The sequence below is a fragment of the Corylus avellana genome, chromosome ca10 (genome assembly GCF_901000735.1).
Source record: "Corylus avellana chromosome ca10, CavTom2PMs-1.0".
Taxonomy (NCBI): Eukaryota; Viridiplantae; Streptophyta; class Magnoliopsida; order Fagales; family Betulaceae; genus Corylus; species Corylus avellana.
This window is the reverse complement of record NC_081550.1, coordinates 22,342,617-22,356,951: the sequence shown is the minus strand read 5'-3', so window position 1 is coordinate 22,356,951 and position 14,335 is coordinate 22,342,617. Positions and strand designations below refer to the sequence as shown.

At 35.2% G+C, this 14,335-nt stretch overlaps 1 protein-coding gene, 1 long non-coding RNA gene and 1 other non-coding gene across 3 annotated transcripts; all 3 read right to left on the bottom strand.

The window, feature by feature from the left end:
• Window positions 1-83: 83 nt before the first annotated feature.
• TRNAR-CCU (transfer RNA arginine (anticodon CCU)) lies at window positions 84-156 on the bottom strand. The gene has a single exon. It is a non-coding gene; the product is annotated as a tRNA-Arg (tRNA).
• A 1,099-nt stretch (window positions 157-1,255) lies between these two features.
• LOC132164164 (uncharacterized) lies at window positions 1,256-3,675 on the bottom strand. Its single transcript, XR_009438355.1, has 2 exons — window positions 3,419-3,675; window positions 1,256-1,538 (listed from the first exon to the last, which is right to left on the bottom strand). It is a non-coding gene; the product is annotated as an uncharacterized LOC132164164 (long non-coding RNA).
• Window positions 3,676-4,700: 1,025 nt separating this feature from the next.
• LOC132164326 (DEAD-box ATP-dependent RNA helicase 20-like) lies at window positions 4,701-13,495 on the bottom strand. The gene is made up of 15 exons (XM_059574818.1): window positions 13,182-13,495; window positions 12,573-12,665; window positions 12,319-12,483; window positions 12,075-12,170; window positions 11,219-11,293; window positions 10,724-10,885; window positions 10,147-10,227; window positions 9,551-9,649; window positions 8,928-9,023; window positions 8,042-8,173; window positions 6,967-7,041; window positions 6,400-6,489; window positions 6,235-6,309; window positions 5,366-5,621; window positions 4,701-4,891 (listed from the first exon to the last, which is right to left on the bottom strand). Exons 1-14 carry the CDS (start codon window positions 13,419-13,421, stop codon window positions 5,445-5,447), a joined length of 1,656 nt encoding a protein of 551 aa, XP_059430801.1. The 5' UTR covers window positions 13,422-13,495; the 3' UTR covers window positions 4,701-4,891; window positions 5,366-5,444.
• Between the last annotated feature and the right edge of the window lie 840 nt (window positions 13,496-14,335).

The following is a 14,335-nucleotide window of genomic DNA, read 5'->3' as shown; positions in this document are numbered from 1 at the left end:
GGAACATCAATTTTATGATCCAGCGGTCAGATGACAAAAGGTTTAAAACAATGTTATTTTGAAGCGTTACAAATCATGTGATGCGCGCCAGGTAGGGGTCGAACCTACGACTTTCTGCTTAGGAAACAGACGCTCTATCCACTGAGCTGCAGGCGCTTCTGTTTTTGAAAACCTACAACACTTTACAAATTGAAAGCTTCACAAGAAAGGGTATCGAGTATAAATAGCAAGGGGAGATTCTAGTTCTTGAAAGTGTATCCGTCCGATCTAGGAGGGGTATCTTTAACAGTTGCCCCTAAAAGAAGCCAGACCAACTGCTAGGGAGGCAACATGTGCTTCATCTACATTCCCACCTACCAAAGCATGCTTCTTAACGTGTGTTATTTGTTAGCTAACGTGTTTTGCCAACGAGTGAGTATGTAAATACTTCTACTCCTGTCCAATTGTCTCATTGGGTTGATGTAACATATTCATCAATCCTTTGGGATTTTTCTTTATTTTTTTTTTATAATTTTTTAATAGAGGTTAATCCAAGGGTTAATGGACATTGCCACATCAATTCATAAGATAAGAATGAAATAGATATTGAATATGTAGAGCATTACTCTTTGCAAACATAATGTGCTTAAAAAAATATATGCAACATCAATAATTTGATTCACATATAGTAATGACAAGGTAGGATAACCATAATATTATAACATGAGCAATGCCACACTTACTCCAACTTCTCAACACTTACTTTTTTACACCTATAGGTGGCTAAAGCCATTATTGGACATGAAATAAATCTTTATTGAATTTTAATCTAATAGTGGTTTTAAAAATACCTATTAGTATGGAAAAATAAGTGTAGAAAAGTGAAAATATAGCATTACTCTTAAAACATTGTCAAACCATAAGTAACTAATTTGAAACAACCAATATTTCAAGGATGAAATTGAAATCTACGTATAATAAACAACCATAATCATACTTTTTGACCAAATTTTAATTTCATTTGGATCTTTTGAGCTGGGACAGCAAAGAGGCTCACTAATGAGTGACAATTCAACCCTTATTCAAAAGAAGAATGCTACTCTTCACACCCATTTTACACCGGCTGACTTAACCTGTTTTAAGTGACATTTCTATTGTTTTCTTTAAGTGGTTGACATGAAAAATCACTTAAAATATGTTAGTGTGAAGAGTAACATTACGCAATTCAAATACATAGCTTCAACAGCTTAGGAAATAAATGAAGACCTCCATGATATCAACGCTGAAAGATAATGCTCATCTTATACATGTCCTTCAAAAAAAAGTTCATAGTAATATGCAAAAGAAAAGTTCAATTAGCATGTTATTGTCACTGCAGGCCCCCAAAGGGAGCTACAAACAAGCTGTAGAAACAAAGCATTATTCATACGGAATCTACTCCGTTTGCTCACTTAACCGTGAAGAATGATCATCCAATGTTCAGGTAGGATCCTGCGTCAGTATCAGGAACCTTCAACCACAGGTTTTTCTAAAAATGTCTTCTTCAACCAGTCGAATGGCTGTTACATTTTGAAAAACAAATTATAAGAAATTAACAAAAAAATGCCTCAAAAAAGAAGTACAATATAAACGAATTAGAGCACAAACTTTTAAATGATTTTATGCATATATGAATCAAGAGAGGAAAATAAGATAAACTACTTGATACCGAATTCACTAAAGGAATAGAAGAGGATTAAAACGATAATCATTAAAAGCTTCAAGAACAAGAACTAGAGTACTGATACATGGATTAAAAAGTAGAGTAATTATGGCTATGTTTGTTAATGCATTTTGGGGGTGCTTTTTTTGTGTTGGCTTTGAAAAAGTGTTATGGTCTGTCGTAAAGGTGAAACTGTTTATGTATTTTTAAGAGTGTTTTATGTTTAGGTTGTTTGTTAATGTTTTTGTTTTAAGAAGAGACAATAGAAGGTAGGCAACAAAAGTTTTAACAGAGAGAGCCCATATTTCTTTCCCACTTATGGATAAATTTTCTCAATCCAGCCAAATCAATGAGTAAAACTTAATTGATGCAAGATTGCTGATTCTAACTGTTAGCTGACTCGAAGCTGCCCAAAAGCACTTCCAAATTTTTATTGTAAGTTATGTATATAATATAATTTAAATATAGAAAATCACATGGATAATATTATATGCTGTGAGATACAAGGAACCATGGTCCAACACGAGATTTAGAAGTAGGAAACCCTGGTGTGAAAGTGTCAATATAACCAGGATCACTAGATCATGAAAACTAATCCTCACCAAGATTTTGGAAGAGGGAAAAAATGTTTATTCCTTATTAGGTAACAATTAATCGATTATCCACAGCCAGCAGTGGGGTCTGAAATAATATGTTCGAGTCTAAAATTGACGATCCCACAACACCATATATTTTGGAAGATAAAAGCAAAATCTAAATTAAGGGGAAAAAGTACTCAATAGCAGTCAAACATATGTCAGCTGGTGCCTCTTTTCATCCATTTTCTAGTATCCTTCCAGCCAAATAAATGAAAATAAAACTATAGCAGAATTAAAAATCCACTATAAACCGAAACAGAGGGAAAACGAAGATAAGGAAATAACCCATCTTTCTTTAACACCACTTGTGCTCTTGTAAACGTGCTAAAAAAAGGAGCTTTTTTTAACAATATTCTAGACGTGCCATCCAAACAGCACTTTAGCCAATTAAGTGCAATCCAAAATAAGGCTGCAAGAATCTTTTAGCCACACAAAAACATGCACACACATACATACAAAATGTTTAAGATTCTAATGATAGCAACCCTAGTTGGAATGGCAGCAAATTTCTAAACAAAAAAGTGCAGAAATAAATGATACTGTCATGGAAGCGCCATTGAAAAACATCAGTCCTATTCTTATGGCATCACTATCTAAAGCTTCTGTTAATATTACCATTTATTGAATTAATCATCGGATAATGAAGTCCGATAAATATGGCCTCAAAATGAAAAGCGCTTGCCCTAAAATTTTGTTACATCTGAGCTTTGAACATCATTCATCCAAATATATACTTGATTTACATTGTAAAACCTAATACGTGATCGATTAGAATAAAAGTATTCATATATTCTTTATAAAATGGCGTTTGTAAGGCTGTCATCCAGAAAATCAACGTTTAAAAACATAGAAACAAGATTCAAATCTAAAAAAGGAGTAATGTTCGTTGTTGATTCGATTCAAGGTCAATATCGCATGCGATTACATACAAATCTGAGATGTAATTAATTACGCGCAATCTTAAAATAATAGGATCGGCAAATATTCAATTGATTTATGCGAAGAGAACATCAAGATAATTGGAATAATTTCTGTTTGGCTTCCGAGAAAAAAAATCAGGGAAAAGAAAAGAAAAGGCTTAGAAATGTAAAAATTGAACCTGGATGAGCCAAAGAGCAGTGGTGCCGGCGGCGACACCCCACAAAGCAGCGGACTGGATGTCTGTGGGTTGGAGTTGGAGCCGACGCCTCGGCCGCAGAAACTTCGATGCAATTCCAGCAGCAGAAGACATTCTTTCTTAATTATCGCAGTCAAACACCCAAAACTGAAGCCCCTATTTCTATTCTATGAGCCTTCGCTAGATGCAACTCCTAACCTGACTTTTTGTGTCGAAAATGTTCGCTTTACAAAATATAAAAAGTGACGATAAGTCCGGATCTTTTGTTGGCACGAAAAGTCGAAATGAGGTGCCCTCGCAAACGCATAATTATTTTACTTTTGTGACAATTTTAATTAATTATTGATTTTTTTTTTAACAATAAATAATTTAAAAATTAATTAAGACTCTCACATCAATGAAGCGGAAATCACTAGTTCGAATTCTCTACCGCTCTCTTGTGCGGACATATAACAAAAAAAAAAACATTGGTATATAGCATAACTTTACATATTCCTTTGTAAATACTTCGGACAATTCCTATATGCCTATGGGTATGCCTTTGACCCAATGTATGTTTTCTTTTGTTCTACCAAAAAAGCAAATCACTAGATACAATTTTGTAAATTCATGTCAATTTGTCTTTTTCTTTTCTTTTTTTTTTGGTTGGCTTTCCTGATCTTCTACCCATTTTAAAAAGTCTTTGATTAAGAGTTCCTGCAAGTATACAATTCAAAGACGTGTTTTTAAACAAGATCATAAAAAAAAGGTGTTATATTTGATAGTCCATTTGACCAAAAAAACGTAGTTTAAAACCATTAAAAAAATAAATCACTTTTTACGCTTGGCAAGAGCAAGCGTATTTCTTTCCTTAAAAAAAGAGCAAGTGTATTTAAAATCACTCGTTTATAAATTTATCAAACATTTATTTTCATTTTTTAAAATACCAATTTCATTAATTACATTTTATAATTTTTTTTTCAAGCCACACGTTTTAAAAGTTTAAAACTACTAAATCAAAGGGTTGTAACTGTTTCCTTATGTACAGTCACATCTTGACTCTATCCCAACCTCTTCCTCTTAAAAAGCTAAAAAAGCAAACTCCTACGCAGCGTAACTCACCCTTTTTTAGCCTTTCAACCGATAAAAATGGGCTGAACAGATTTTTGTTCGTCTCTTGTACTCAGCTTGTTAGTTTCCCGAGTAGGCGTTAAGGCTAAATATTATAGCGTAGGGATTGCCATTTCATATGGCGTATTCCAGATATGCAATTAACGATAGCAGCTATCCAAAACAATATTTCGATTAAAACAAACAATCTTTCAAGAAAAATTGACTCTCGATATATACAAATGTGCGCAACCTATAAGCAAACCCTAAAAGTTCCAAGGCATCAAGCAATGTGTCCTTCCTTGCGAACAACATTCATAATTACCACAGGTTGCACTTCAAGCCCCCAAGTATGAAGCAACGAACCTGTAGATGCATAAAAGCATTTCATTAAACAAGTGTTGCACAGATGCCACATGCAACAGCCACACTGAAAGGAGAAAGAGAAAGGGAGAGCATTCACATCCGGTTTGGCAAAGCCAGAATGCAAAATGGAAGTAAATACAATGTTCTCTCCTCTTTACACAAGAAGCGCCTCACCACCACTAACTGGACTTTTAAAAATATGACTGATGAGAAGAGAAGGAATTTTGAAAATATGAATAAGGAAATCATTGAAAAATAATATTTAAATAAAATAACGAAAGTTGATTAAAAAATGGGTAGTTAAAATAAAATAAAATAAAAATATATGATTTTTTTTTTTAACTAAAATACAGAGGAAATTTGCTGAACCGAGTGTCAATGCTCTCACAAATCTCACTTCACAGACAGATCATTGCAATACGTAGAAGTTACAGAAAAACCAACTTTTACACAGATGCACATGCAACTTCTTACCAATTTAAGAATCTTGGAGCCCGAAGCATTGTATCATCAATCATCTTTTGAAAGAGGCATTAAAGGTGGGAGGGCTGCATCAATCATCCCAAGCACTATCTGCAGCGCCCTCTCCTTTAGTGTCTGAGGCTGCAATCATGAACTTATACTTATCCTCCATGGTTATTGCAGTGGATCCGTTCACAGAGAGTTTGGACACAGAAGTTCTTGCTTCTTTCAGTGCAGCGGCTGCTTCTCTCTCCTTTCTTCTTGCAACCTATAAGTTAACAGCAGCAACCACCAAGCTTTACCAAAACATGAAAGACCTTTTTATTTCGGGTAAAATATCTAAAACTCCTGAGTTGAATCAAATTTACACAAACCACTCTCTATTTTTCCATAAATTACTTAGACCTCTCCTGTCTTTCACAACTGGCATACACTTAAGTCCAATCCATGACTGATACAATCGGAAATTGTTAATGGCACTTTTAAACTCATGTAAAATGCATGAAATACACTTATTTTGATAAGTATAAGATTCTGATAAACCTTTTCTCAACCCTAAAACTCTCCAACCCATACCCAGATACCCTCTATTCCCCATGCCCATATTATACTTCACTTTTTTTTTCTCTCTCTATTGCTCAAAATGAAGCATAATTCTAAATAATTAGTTAAAACTGATGAGGGAAAAATCATCAATTTACATTTCCTGTTGACAGAATCCTATAACACGGACTAAAGGGTAATTTAACAAAACAAAACGGAGGCTCACACATTTTTTTGCCTAAACCTTTTTTCTTCAATTCTTTGAGAAGGAAGGGAGGGAAAGAGAGTGGGGTGGGGTGCTGTCAAGCAAAACCAATGACATATTATACTATATCTACCTTTCCAGTCGCATAAGCCATAGGGTTCCCAGATTCAACATCCGCAATTGCTTTCTTTATCTGGGCCACAAGTAACTACAAAATGCAATAATGCCAATCAAGAATATCAGTCACATCTAAGTAAGCATAAAGGGAAGTAAAAACAAAAGGTGGAGTAGAAATTACCATATCATGATCAGTGTAGAATGAAGTAGCTTGGCCCATTGATCCTGCACGCCCCGTCCTTCCAATCCGGTGCACATAATCTTCCATTGTCTATAATTGAGGCAGCCATAACTGAAGCTTCAGGTTTGCTATTTCACAAGGAAATTAATGACTGAAAAAGACCAGGCTAACGAGATGCTAAAATATCAGTAGCAGAAAGACTTCCTGACCATGAGTTGAGATTCAAACCGCATGGTACTTTTGTACTCAAGGAGATCACTACTGATGACAATGTGAATTGCTAGAATTGCAACCCACAAGCTGAGGAGAATTCCCAGATTTTCAGAAATAGAAATGCTATGCAAACTCCAACTCCCACACTCCCTGACGTAGCTTTTAAAATCACTATTGAATCAAAATCTAATGGTGATCCATCCCAAATCTAACAATGATTTTAAAAGCTACGTCAGGGAGTGTGAGAGTGGGAGTATATGCAGCATTACTCTTTCAAATAACCTTCCAAGGTATGTTTGTGGAATTAAGATGAAACTCAGTGGTCAAGAAGCTTTCATTTGCAGCCATAAGTACCTTTGGGAGATCCAGGTTTATAACATGAGCAACTCCTGTGACATCCAAACCACGAGATGCAACATCAGTGGCAACCTGCAGACAAACATCTCACTAAGATATTCACATAAGAGAATGACTTTAAGACGCTTCTAAATCTATTCAAGTAGAATGAGAGACATAGAAAATCTGAAAGGAAGAAGATAACGAAGAAATGTGTGGTACAAAGTCTACTCATCTGCTTCACAAATGATAGGCAACATCCTCCAAAAGTTACCAACAAAAAATCCAGAATTCTTCACTGTATGCTATTTTACATCATGCTAATATCACACCTAATGAAGCCAAATTCTATATCAATAAACACTAAATGGTCAGTCTCTTCTAAGAAGAAATTATACCGGAAAAATATTTTCTTTTGTTTTGCTTTGGGTAAGTAAAGCTATTATTAAAAGGATGCTAAGGGGGGCACCACTTGGTCAAAAGGATTGCACAAGAGCGAAGGACATAATTCAATTATTCTAACTCATTAAAATTACTTGTTAAGAAATAGTGAATTATCAAAATTCGCTTAAACATCATGAGTACATAAATGCATACAAAGGAAACTTAATGGCTCAATCATACTTTGCATAGCATACAAAGATGTAAATATATTATAATGAGTAAGCATAGTTCAGAAAATGACAGCCACCTCATAACATACTACGAGAACATTAAAACCATGTTGTTTCAGAATATCTTAAAACTAATCCCACACCACTAATCGTGGCGATGGAATTTATGTCCTTTAACAGTTCCAATTTGTGATAATATATGTCATACAATTATGATTTAAAACCATGGCAATTCAAGGTATCTTAAAACAGAATGAGCCATAAAATCCCACGGGATATCAAATTCTCCCTAAAGTTTCCCAGCAATGTATATTGAACCATGGCAGTTCAAGATATCTTAAAACAGAATGAGCCATAAAAATCCCACGGGACATCAAATTCACCCTAAAGTTTTCCAGTAATGTATATTGAACCAACGAATGTTTCAAACTAGTTGGGCTTTCCAGCAAATGTTTTCTTGGCAATGCAGTTTAAATTACCAAAATTTTAGTAGAGCCATTCCTAAAATCATGTAGAGCAGCCTCTCTTTCACTCTGACTACGGCCACCATGAAGAGCAACTGCATGTAAACCTTGTGCTACCAAAGCTTCAACGACTTCATCGCACCTTGTCTACATGCAAAACGAAATTTCAATATTAAAACTTCTTGCTAAAACCTTCCAAAAAAAAAGTAAATAAATTACGCAATGACATGACAGACACGATCTTTCGAAGAACTACCAAAGGTGACTGGACTTTATTTCAGAGAGGGAGAGAGAGAGAGAGAGAGAGAGAGATTTACATTATGAGATTTTATTTAAAAAGGAAATGAGCGCCAAGGTAAAAAAAAATTTAAGTAAAAATGAGGTCGCAACATATTTACAAACTACAGTATTTTGTTTGAAGAGCAAATCAGATATCCTGCCAGCTTTTTCATGATCAGTAACAGCAAGAAATTCAGAATATCCATATGCAAACTCAAATTTCAAAATATTTATCCTTCTAGTTTGAAGAGGATTTGGATGAGGAATTTCAAAATTTTAAATTTGAACTGTTTCAAATTATTCAGTACATGAAAGCAATATACAAGCTCAACATAGTAGATATGAAGATTCAACTAGGTTATTTTCAGAAGTGTACAACCAAAAGTTGGATGCACATGCATGGTTGAGCATAGCATCAGCAACAAGTAAACATGTCTGCATCAACTCCACATGTCCATAGGGTTAGATACTACTACTAGTGCAGGAAAAATGCAAACAGAATAAATATATATATATATATATATATATATATATATATATATATATATATATATTAAGCAACATATTGTAACTTAAACGACGACAATAAAGACTTAATAAAGTTAAAAAAAACAGTGCATACCTTCCTTTCCACAAACACAATAGTTAAACGAAAGGGATGACCAGATCTTTCAGCTTGTGATGCTTCCTCTACAAGCAAAGCTAGAAGCCCATCAATCTACAACACATTCAATTCTGTCACTATATTATGTCATGTCAAAACTCTACCTATAAAATATCAGACATTTGAAAGCAAAGACATAAATAAAATCATGCAGAACAGAATCGTTCCACAAAACACCCACCACATCTCTCCACAGTCCACACCATCAAACCCAGCAATGAAATTGTAAGAAATATTTAATCCTTATGAGAAATGCCACACACACTCCCTCTTTCGTACTCCTAAATGCATACTCCATAACGTTCTAGTAAAATTACCATTAGATTTTGAATGAATCACTATTAGATTTTGAATCTAATAGTAATTTTTACTGCCACATTAAGGAGTGTGCATTTGGAAGTGTAGGAGTGAAGGAGTGAGAGTGTATGTGTATTCTACTTCAAAAAAAAAAGAGACCCCTCATTGACCCAAACAATAAAAATGGAACAATTCTGTCTAGATGAATCAACGAACATTAAGCCAGATTTGAAAATATGGCATGAAAAAGATATATTTTGGCTTGACCGTCCATCTAAGCATACCTTCTCACTGGCAGAAACCTTGTTCAAGATTTGAGATACATTTGCTGTTGGGCTACTCACTTTTCCAACCTTCACTTGAACAGGGTTAGTTAAGTACTCCTGTCATTGGATAAAATAAGGGTTTATTGTACAAAAGTTCTTAATGACGACAAAAAACTAAGCCAAGGAAATACAGAAGAAAATATTGTTGTCAAAGTAAGTTAGTTAAAATTGGATCGTATAATATGGAAAAAAAAAAACAAAAAAACAAAAACAAAAACAAAAAAACAAACAAACAAACAAACAAACTCAATAGAGTCATTTCAACGTGCCCATTCTAGTTATGTGTGTGTGTATGCACGCGCGCAAAAAGTAGTAAAGTACACATATTCAAGGCCTGAATCTGTTGATACTCACTCTAGTGCTAGAAATATTTACAAATTGAAGATACATACACTCAGAAACCAAGTGTTGGTCGCTGATCCTACTCACAAGAGACACATGGTATAATCATGCTAGATTTTATATATACTTTAATAGAATATTACCACTTTGCTCTCCTTACATAACTTGTAAAATGCTTGTAATAATATTAGAAGATTAGTAGGAGATCTAACCTGTGCTAATGTTTCAATCTCCAAAGGCATGGTTGCACTAAACAGCAAAGTCTGATGCTTTTCTGGAAGGTTCCGCATCACCTGAAACAGTATCAATATGGAGTAAAATGCCTTCTTCTGAAGAGTAGATGAACCATACATGTACAATGGAATGGCATGTGGCCAGGAAACTCAAGGTTACCCATTTATTGATTTTTCATTAACATCACTTCACACATGATATAATGACAAAAAGTTAGGCTTATCAAGCAACACTATGACCCACAGTAGTTGAAAAATTCTTTCTATTTGATAAAAATGCATTATGATCTAAACATTTAGAAGAAAATGGACATAAAACATTAATCCCAGGATCTGAAACCTAAAATCTGTGATAAGATTTGAAGAATGTCTATCTTCATAATATGATTCAAATCGATTAAGAAGTTTATGTCTTGGTTTTCTCTGCTTGCAATCTTTAAAGTAGTTTCAATTCTGCATAGTCGGCTGGCAAAGGTCAAGTATAAACAAACAAATATATATAATTTTTTGGATAAAAAATGAGGGTCTCCAGGAAATGAATTGAGACAACATGTACCTCTCTTATCTGTGGTTCAAACCCCATGTCAAGCATTCTATCAGCTTCATCCAAAACAACAAATGAAATTCTAGAGAGGGAAGTGTTCCCTTGCTGTAAATGATCAATAAACCTTCCAGGCGTAGCAACCACCACATCCACTCCCGCCTTCAGCTCAGACCTCTGTTCCACAAAAAAAGCAAACCAAACAAAAATCAAAGTAAGCCACATGCAACCAGTACTTTCCCATAATCAAACAGGATAAGAAAATAAATGGAATATTCCAACGTTTATGTGATAACTACATTCTATCATTGACCAAAGGGAAGGCACCAAGGAGAAACAAATGGTTGGCAAACCAAAAAGCACGAAAAGTTCTGATTTGTTCTTCTCAACCACAACCAGAACCAGAAAATTTTGAGAGCAATAAGACAGGAAAAAGACAATTTCCAGTCCCTCACTAATCCCTGGAATTTGAAGAGTAGAAAGCAAAATTATCTTGCCAAAATTAGTTACCTGCTCCGCAATGTTTGTTCCACCCACAACTATTGCAGTTTTGAATGACTCAAGAGATCTACTAAATGCTTTAACCTGTAAAGAACTAGAGATATCAAAAGGATGCTCAACTTGATGGATCATATAAACAAACACAAAATACAAAAACTTCTGATATCAAATGAGAAATCTCAAAAGTAGCACTCATGATGTATAGGAAAAGACCATACAATACTTGAAGCTAGATATTATAGATCTTAGTATATGGTACAAATGGTTCATGTCCTCAAAACCCAAAGGGACTAGAAGGTTTGCTCAAAACCAAAAACCAAAGCAAGTTATAAGTACAGTAAGTTATATAGGCTAAAAAAATATTAGTAACAATACATGAATCATTGAGGAAGTTTTTACTGGAAAAATAGTATCTACTACCCTCCAGAGTTCCTTTTGCAGATTAGATTATTCAGAAAATGCCACAGAAATTTCCCGATTATCCTCAAATTTCTGGGGTTTATTTAAGCACATGAAAAAAATGAAGAACCAAATGTACCTAACTAAAAAAGACAGTAGAGGAATTTCCATGGACGATTTATAAGAAAAACAGAGATGACAATTTTCCCAGAGAGTAATGATATACACCACACTTTTATCTCACTTTGCTAATATGACACTGCCAGTCAGACCTTAGATTTATTTGTTTTCCCTTTTCTTTTTAGCAAAGGCTAATCCAACGGTTGCTTGGCAATGCCACATCAGCAAACGGGGGTAAAAGTGGAATAAAAGTGTAGTGCATAGCATTTCTCTTGCTAAAAAGAAAAAGAGTTAAAAAAATTTGTCCGGATAATTAATCTTCTATAGCAGAACACAGTCATCTCACCTCTTTTTCTATTTGTTGGGCAAGCTCCCTAGTAGGAGCCAGAACCAATGCCAAAGGTCCATCACCACGGCGAACAGGAGGTTGAGCCAAACAATGCTGCATTCAAAAGGGAAAAAAAATTTGAAGAGCAAGACAACACAAAGAAAACAACCATTTAGCAGGCTAAATATTCAACCTGTGACCAAGAAATAAATAAAGGAAATATTATGTTCATATAAGCATATCAAATATTATGAACTACGACCTCTATCATCGGAATAGCAAATGCAGCCGTTTTGCCACTTCCCGTTTCGGCACAACCCAACATATCCCTTCCACTGAGGGCCACAGGCATGGCCTGAGCCTGAATAGAAGTAGGCGTAGTGTATTCATGAAATGCTATATCCTTCATGATACTTGTATGCAAGCACTGAAAATACACAAATACATAGTTTCTTAAATCCTTATGTAATAACTAACTAGCCCAATTCAAACGAGATGTAAAATACAAAAGATTACCATATCCGTGAAAGACTCAACAGGAGCAGGAGCAAGAGGGGAGTCCAGAGTGACAGTGACATCGACATTGAGCCGCAACCGGACATCTTCAATCTGTATATGTAACAACAGTTTCAGCAAAATCAACTTTGACACGTGTGAATACTTGAAACACAAAAAGTTAGACACAAGTATCAGCATATCACAAACAATTTCACGTTTAGAACTCGAAGAAATTGAAGTACACATATGAACAAAAATAAATCAGTTAAATTAGAAGAAATGTCAAACAAGTGTATCGACTCCATTTCGAAGCCATTATTCAAAATATCACTCAAAGAAGATAATACATAATTCTTTTTTTTTTAATTAAAAAAACATACTATTACACAATTTAGAAATGAATCATCGTCAGTAAAGTACATTTCAAACAAATAAAATGCCAAAATAATTGCAAGCAAAAAAAAAATTGAATGAATGAACTCAAAGCTGAAAAATCAACAGAGAATCGAAACGTTTAAGTTAGAATATCAGCTGAGAAGCAACAATTCACCAAAAAAAAAAAACCTACAAATGCAGCGCCGGAAGTTCAATGAAGTAGGAGAAAATGAAGAAGGCAGAAGGGGGAACCTGCTCGGGATTCATGCGTAGAACGCGTTCGGAGGGCTTCCACAGAGGGAAAACGGCTTCGGGCACGGCGAGACGGAGAGAGCTGGAGCTCCGGCGAGAGGCATTGGAAAAGCTTGAGGAATTGGAGAGCTTGGTGCGGTCAGTGTCTAGGTTTAGAGATGAGGTTCTGGTGGTGGTGGTGGTGGTGGTGGCGGTGGCGGCTGAGGCTGAGTTCCTGAGGTGCGGAGGCACATACGACATCGTCTTGCTCTCTTTGCTAGTACGGAAGCGTTCTCTAGAGATAGAGGACCGAGTGTGTGTCAACGAGAGGTTCCTGCTTCTGTTCGTTTTAGCGACTCAACAGAGAGTAGAGACTCACTTGCGCACTGGGGTGGACCACGGGTTTCTTTTGGGCTTTACAGGCTTCAGCTGAACTTCCGGTATTTATGGCCCAAATGCTTGAAGATTTGCCGACGCTGTTATAAGTCCGTTTAGCTCTTCCTGACATAACAGGCCCATGATGGTATAAGAATTTTGCTTCAACGTGTTTTCTTTTGCTAAATAAATTTTTCTTAGCATATTGTTTGTGCTCTTTAAACACCGCCACTGAATTTGCTTTAAATAATTGTTATTAAAATGAAGAACACAATTCGTTGCTAATTCTTCCCCTTCACTTCATGTTTTTTCATTGCACATAATGATTGTTAAATCAACGGCTAATAAAAAATAGTTTATTTAATTAATATTTTAAAACTTTCATTCATGTGTCATCATTAATAAATGAAGCTTAATACGCGAATTAATTAATTAAAATATTTAACATGTCCACACAAGAGAAGAAGAAAATGGGATTCGAGCTAATGACTTTCGTTTTATGAGGCGTGGTCCACAACTGATTGAGCTATCCCTTGAGGACAACAATATTCAAACTCAAAACATTTACTTTGATATGTTGGGGAGAAAATCACCCCTAGTGGGCCTCATTATTTTTATGCTTATTTACAATATGCTATTATTCACTCTTTAGGTAACATGTATCCACTTTTGTTAGATCTTTTAATAAAATGAGGAAAGATGAAAGAGGTGGGGTCTTCTTTGGATTGATTTTCTCCTCACACACGCCCCTCTCTCTTTCTCTCACACACACCTCTTTCTTTGTTGACCCCGCTTTCTCT